Here is a 7,331-nt window from a genome sequence, read left to right on the forward strand (position 1 = left end):
AAATCGATTATGGGGTTTTGACGGAATATCGATAGTGATTAGAACGTCAAATGAATGTTTATGTTATCGATTTAAACGATTACCGATATTTATACAAGTTGGATTACAGTGCCAGTGCGACCTAATAGAAAAATGTGTTTAGAAGTTTAAGGGCTTCTTGCTTTTTTAGAAATTATCCAGAAGCGTTAAAAAAAAATAAACCAAATGCAAATTGTGTGTGGGGAAACGGTATATGTAGTAAAATCATATACAATTTAAAGGTAGCAAAGCTTTAGAATAATAAGTTGTATCACTCAATATACAAAAATTAGTTTTAATTGAAGTTTGAAATTTTGTTGAATTTTAATCTTCTTCAAACGTTTACGTATTTTTCTATTTACTATTAATGAAACGTACAAAAGATGTGCATTTAAAAGTAAACATATTAAATTCTACTAAGAGGTTTTTAGGTGTTCGTACAATTATTAACCCTTTCGATCCCGAATTTTTAAAGTATCGCGATTTTTTTTTACTTTTTGTCATGTTGAAGTCATTTAAGAAGCGTCTAGCCAAAATTTCGGATCGCCACGCCCATTCGTTTAAGCAGTAGAGAATGTGGCTTGTGGACAACTTTGGACAATTGTGGCTATTATTTTGTAATGATAGAAATATTACGTTTTATTGAATATTTTTAAAGTTTGTTGTTATTTTTACAGTAAATATATACATGGATGCGCTCGGCAGGCACATTCATGAAGAAATATTTCTACTCACGCACGCCAAGTGGGTAGGAATCCACGCTCACGCAAATTCACGAAATGAAAAGTCATACCCGCGCATGCTCACGCCCCAATAACGTTTATGCCTCACGCTCCCTCGCGATTCACGACAAATCTCGTGATTTACGAATATTTTCGGAAAAGAACAATTTTCGTGGTCAATAAAATTCTCGCAATTCGCGAAATTTGTCGTGACTCACGACAATATTTTTGATTCACGAATATGTTCGTGGCACAAAAATTAGCATTCGCGAAAATTCTTGTAATTCACGACAAATCTTATGACTCTGCAATTACTAGTAGCATTCATAACTCACGAAGGAACCATTAGCAAAATTAAAATATGTTTCACAATCAATGGGTGCTATTGAAATCTTAAACGTGATAAAATACGTGGTGATTAAAATCGGTGAGCTTGAATTTAATCGCGAACGTGAATTTGTTCGTGTGATTTTTGTTTTGTGTCTCTGTTTTATCGTGGGTGTACATTTTATCGTGAACGTGTATTTTATCGTGGACATGAATTTTATCGTGAGTGTGCGTTTGATCGTGCACGAGAATTCTTATTTTGAGCGTGATATGCGTGATCTAAGATTGAGAAATTTTACTCACTCACAATCACGAACACAATTTCATTTTTAATCACGCTAATGCACGACACATTTTTGTTTAGTCCCGTTCACGCACATTCACGAGATCTAGGTTAAATTTCATTCACGAAAATGTTTTGTTTTCTTGTTTTGAACCCATGCCATTTTAACTGGTGGTGTAAAAAACAAAGTATAACAAAGCGCCAATACCGCCCTCGTTGCAGTCGGGTCTACGGCCCGGGGCGGACACAGGGTTTTCAACCCTGTCCAAGGACTGCAAACCCCCATTTGGAGTATGCTTATTTCCCGAAAAACTCGAAAATACCAACTCCAAAGGGCTACAACAACAACAACAACAAGCGCCAATATTCGTGCTAATCCACCAGTATGTTGCCAAGAAGGCCGATATCTATGACTTTCTCCCTTTTTACGATTCCTTCCAAATTCCTACAACCAAATCAGCTAATTTTTTATTCAACTTGAAGAAAATACTTGTAGTTTTCGATACCGTTACAGTTTTATAAACAAAAACAATGCTGATAGTGTGTCTCAAAACACAAAAAATTGTCCACAGGCAACTTTAGGGTCGAAATGGTTAATTCTCTATTTGTTTCATTAAATTCTAAAATTCAGTTCTTTTATATATGTAATAATTTCACATTTAATTACAAAAATATTGATCTCAATTTTTAATTATTAAGGAATTTCCTTAAAAATATTAAAATTTTAAACTCTCAGCAATAGTGGTGACATTTCTGAAAGTTTCTAAGCTTCTTCAAGTGATTTCACCGCAATGTAAAAACCCGTTCGGAGGTGGTCCCTTGTTATTGAGATAAACCTAGAATCTGGAAGAAAAGTTCACCACTTGCGGTATCACAATGGACTGAATAGTCTAAAATAACGAGCTGCCACCTAACCTAAGTCCTCTGTAGAACAGTTGAATTTGACCAAAATTTGTTGATGCAAAATCAAATCTGAAATAAATAACAATCCATCAAAAATATTTTTAAAAATCGTGAAACAACATCTTTCGTTCACATTGATGGAAGATAACTCGAATTAGGGGCATATGTAAGAAAATACTTTTTATTCCTAAACAAAAGGCATATATACTTATGTTAGCAACAATTTACCTTCTTCTTGCATGAAAAAATAAAACTTATAAAATAATGCTTCTAACAACAATAATGACCTATGGGAATTTTGTCTAATAATAATATCCGTGCATAAATTAAAGCAGCAATATCGAGGGATCAATTAACAGGTATATTGATCTATATATGGTCGCGAATATTTTTCCACATCAATAGCAGATACAAACATCAACAGCTTAGATAAAAATAGGTTTAGATTTTGTATTTAAAATATGAAATTAAAGGTATAACAAAATTTATCTCTTAAATTATTCGTAGGCATTAATCATTTATAATTTATTGTGTTTTTATAGAGAAAAACAAATTTGAAGAATGACATCAGCAGTGGTATGGACATCTGAGATGTTATTCAAAATTGTTTCAACCATATAGATTTTAAAATATGAACAAGAATATATATAGAGAGAGAGAGGTAACAAAAGAAATAAACTAGAAAGAAATTCCCACTGGAATAGATATGTTGTGTAGAGCTTTTAACAAAATTAATAAAATTCTAAATTATTCTGTGATTTTTAAAGAGAAAAACAAATTTCAAGATTGAAATCAGCAGTGGTATGGACCTCTGAGATGTTATTCAAAATTGTTTTACTGTAGATTTTAAAATATCAACAAAAATATAGGGAGAGAGTTAACAAAAGAAATAAAAAAGAAAGAAATTCACACTGGTATAAATAGATTGTGTAGAGCTTTTAACAAATTTAGTTGAGAATGACATACAAATATACAACTTTTAATCTCTAAAACGTAAATCAATAACTTCTCCGCCCTCCAAATCAAGATCAGCAGGGGTATCATTCAATTCTAAAAGGTCACCATCGAAACTGTAATAGGAAATATATAACTCTACCATAAAAAAAATTGATTCTTGAGTTAAACTTACCTCAATTTTAGTCTATCTATGTTAACACTTAATTCCTCCGAACATTTGATATATAGAATACGGAATTTGTCGGTTTTTTGTAAATCTATCTGTAACGGTCGTTTCCATTTATCGGATTGTATCTTCACAGTGATTTTATTTTGATCACGTTGTTTCTTGGGAGCAGCAGCGCCCATTGGTGAATTGAGAGCAGTTATAACGCGGCCATCTAAAAGAATAAAAAATATTTTAATTTTATCTATTTAAAGCTAGATATTGAAAGCCGCTATAAATTTCGACATAATAACTCTCGCTTTATTGTCATGCCGTACACACAGAGAAATTTTGTCATATATGTAATTAACGTTTTTCCAAAAGTTTTGGAAAATGTTGTGGTGACTATGGGTTATTCAACTTATCCGAAATAGATGGATAGTGTAGTCAAATAAAAAAAACTTGTAGTGAATTAAACATATATTATTAACTGTAGTTACTATTATATAAGCGTTTTCCCATCAGCAAACAAAAAGTATATATATTTTTTTGGAGCAAATTTGGTCTGAAGTTAAATATGTACGAGGAGAAAAGTGTATCTTTTATAATAATGGTTAAATATGTATTTAAAAACAAAATTTGCAATCCATGACTATACCAATATATTAGGCATGGCATTGTACCAATTTTTATTTTGATCATGATGTTTCTTGGAAGCACCAGCGCCTATTGGTGAATTTAGAGCAGTTGTTATTGCGCGACCATTTTTTTTTGTCGAAAGTCGCCTTGTCGAGAATATTTTAAGAAAACTATTTTAATTGTGGCTTAATCTAACCTAAGTTTCCTCAATTTGTTTCACGCATATTATGGCTTTTAATGTAGCATTCGTTATGTATTTCAATACTCACCAATGAACTGGTAAATTTTGTAATCTATCGAATCGGGCGTATCTTCTGGTGTAATAATACGGCTACTTATGTTAAAAGCAATATTTCCCAAATCAGTTCCTTCACGTTCGGCCAATTGTTGGAAAATTAAAGAAAATTTTTGATATTTACGTAGTTTGAAGGCTTCTGGAATACCTTTCCATTTAACTTTGATTGACAACTCTGGATTATCATCATCCAATGAAATATCCAAACAAGGATTTTTCTCAATATTTTGATTCTTTTTAGATTTCTTTAAATTATTTGCCGCATTTTTTCTACGAGTGCGTGGTCCCTCATCTTCACCATCAGAACCTATTACAATTGTACCTTCAATATGAGGCAATGGACTTGAAACTAGGTCAACAAATCCTACTTGTGGTGCCCTAGCAGCAATTTCGGCAACATGACTTCGACGTGATTGAGTAGTGGCTTGTCCACGACCCCTACCACGACGACGACCTCGGCCCCGAGCTTGATCTAAAAATCGTTCCATTATAGAAGCAGATGAAGTGGTAGGATTGTTTTGTTCAACTTGGGGTTCTTCATCGGAGACATCACTGTCATTACTCTCGCTTTCCGAAGATACTTCCGAGTTATGGGAAGAATCATCACCCGATATGAAAGAATCCTCATTAGTTTTCCGAGCCCGAGCATTTGTCCGACCTCGACCCCTCCCCCGTCCTTTTCCGCGGGCTCTCGTCGCCTTTGCCGTAGTATTTGTATTTTTTTCTCTTGCTTCAGCAGCAGCGGCAGCGGCTGCTTGTTCCTCAGCCATTTTTCTAATAGCATCAAATGATTTCCTACTTGGCCTTACAGGCATAGACATAAAATCGCTAACAGGAAAACTATCTGCCACGGGTTGTTTTTTAATGTTGTTATTGTGAGCTATATTGGCCTCGACCACTTGGGAGCAAACGCTATTCCCAGTGGCGTTTCGTTTTCTTCTGGTTTTTGCAATTGATTCCATTTGCTCATTGTCGTCATTTTTGTCCAATAAATCGACTGTTGACGACCAGGATAGGTTCGAAGAACTAGTTGAAGAACGACGTCGATTTCTAGTTTTCTTTGTCTCTGTTGCTTTGTCAGGAACAGGAGCTACATCTTTGGTTACATTGACTTTTTTTGGCCGTTTAGGTGGGCTTTTGTCAATTATATTATTGTTAATGAAAGAATCAAAATCATCATTGAAACTGTCATCAATGTTTGGCACATCATCATCACCGTTTGAATGGTTGGCGCGTTCCAATGACTTGAGGATTGCTTGTGGATTTACTAAATGAAAATAGGCGAAAGAATTGTAAATGTTCTTCTGTTTTATGATGCCGGTGGAAATATGCTACTTACACTTTCGTAAATCATCCAAATTTTTAAAAATATCAAATTCTTCGCTCATATTAAAGCAGCTGTACAAAATAGTTTTTTTTTCTGTTGGAATTTTTTGGCTTGTGCGGTTTTGTTGTTTGAAGATGGGAGAAATATAAACAGTGACGTAGAATGGAAGCATCTGTCAACATTTATTACAAATAGTCAAACGTATCGTGCATGATAAGGACGAATTATTAATGAACGTAAAGTGACGTTTGATCATAGTTGGTTGGTAGCTTCACTAAATTTGAACAGAAGCGTCATCATTATACAACGTTTCTAAAAGTCGCGCTGTTAAAGTACTATGTTCGCTTTTCGAGTTGAAATTTTCGCGGTTACTTTATTGAAACAGTTATATATAAAGCAGATATATTAACTCAATTGATGGGCAGTTTCTTGTTCCTCTAAATTTCGACAAGGCATTATGGGAATATGTTTGTTTTCATTTATAATTTTGATTATTTCAGGAAAAGTAATCGCGAAAATAAAGTGATTTTCAACTCGAAAACCGAACATAGTACTCACCTATACATACAAATTGATGTTTTCAAATACCAAAAAAGCGAATAGAATAAATTTGGTAGCAATATTTTACCTATTGATTGACACTTTGTGTTTTTGATATGAATATTTCGTTGTTTTGGAAAAGCAGATTAGATGCTAAAAAGTCATTTAGATGCTAAAAGACATTTTTGAAGTTACTGTCTTCAAATAGTTCGATTCAAAGCAAATAATTTAACTCAATCTGGGCTAACTTTCTTTTTCATCTAGATTTCGTCAATATTTAACAGAAATATGTTGATATTCATTTATAAGAATAATTTTTTAGAAAAAGTAATCGCAAAAATAAAGTGATTTTCAACTCGAAAACCGAGCATAGTACCGGACTTAAATAATTTAATTTTTTCTCTTTTACCAGCATTTCAATGTTCGATTTCACCCAACGATTTTATACTTTATAGAGCCAATATGTCTGGAAAAATGTTACACATTAAGGGCGGTACTACCCTGCCAACATTTTTTGAATTTGACGGCGCTTCTGAGAATCCCCACCACGCCGAAAACAATCGTATACGACATCCAAAACTCGTCGGAAAAGCTCCGTCACCACGCCAAGTTACTACAAAAAAGTATCGCATGAGTGCACTTATTAGGTGCCTTTTTAATAATTGCAAACAATTTCCTTCATACAATCAGAAAAAGTGAATTTTAAGATAGTTGTAAAAGAATCATTGTGATCAAGTAAAACACGATTGTTTAGATGTTTATTAATTTCATTAAACATTTATAAATTCTTATAAATATAACATTTATACACACATTTAACATAATTTTTTCATTAATGATAGAATGATGTTATTTACAAGTGGCAAGTTACATGTTGCAGCGTCTATCAGCCAGTGTTTTTATTCTCGATGGAGGCAGCGCGTCTGTAAAATATCTGAAAAACAATCACTTGATTCCATTTGGAAAGTCAAAAATCGTTCACCAATATACCTTTCACAATTTTAAGCGAAATAACTATGTTTTCAGCACTTTGTAATCGTTATTTATTTAAATAAGCGCAACCAGGCGCTTGGTGTTTCACAAAATATAAAATGGTTCTTGTAACTATAGTGATGGCAAAATACTTTCATGTACATTTCATACTTCCCCCCATCACAGTTGGCGATTGTTGTAGT

General features: G+C 33.4%; 1 protein-coding gene across 1 annotated transcript; it reads right to left on the minus strand.

The window, feature by feature from the left end:
- Positions 1-3,031: 3,031 nt before the first annotated feature.
- On the minus strand, positions 3,032-5,792 carry LOC142222057 (uncharacterized). Its single transcript, XM_075291994.1, has 4 exons — positions 5,629-5,792; positions 4,264-5,556; positions 3,383-3,590; positions 3,032-3,323 (listed from the first exon to the last, which is right to left on the minus strand). Exons 1-4 carry the CDS (start codon positions 5,786-5,788, stop codon positions 3,233-3,235), a joined length of 1,752 nt encoding a protein of 583 aa, XP_075148109.1. The 5' UTR covers positions 5,789-5,792; the 3' UTR covers positions 3,032-3,232.
- Between the last annotated feature and the right edge of the window lie 1,539 nt (positions 5,793-7,331).

Source organism: Haematobia irritans, chromosome 1 (genome assembly GCF_050003625.1).
Source record: "Haematobia irritans isolate KBUSLIRL chromosome 1, ASM5000362v1, whole genome shotgun sequence".
Lineage (NCBI taxonomy): Eukaryota > Metazoa > Arthropoda > Insecta > Diptera > Muscidae > Haematobia > Haematobia irritans.

Coding starts and splice junctions, on each gene's coding strand:
- LOC142222057 (XM_075291994.1), bottom strand. CDS start 5,788: ATGCTTCCATTCTACGTCACTGTTTATATTTCTCCCATCTTCAAACAA. Junction 5,557..5,628: donor TTTGGATGATTTACGAAAGT/GTAAGTAGCATA, acceptor ATTTTCATTTAG/TAAATCCACAAGCAATCCTC. Junction 3,324..3,382: donor ATAGATAGACTAAAATTGAG/GTAAGTTTAACT, acceptor TTCCTATTACAG/TTTCGATGGTGACCTTTTAG.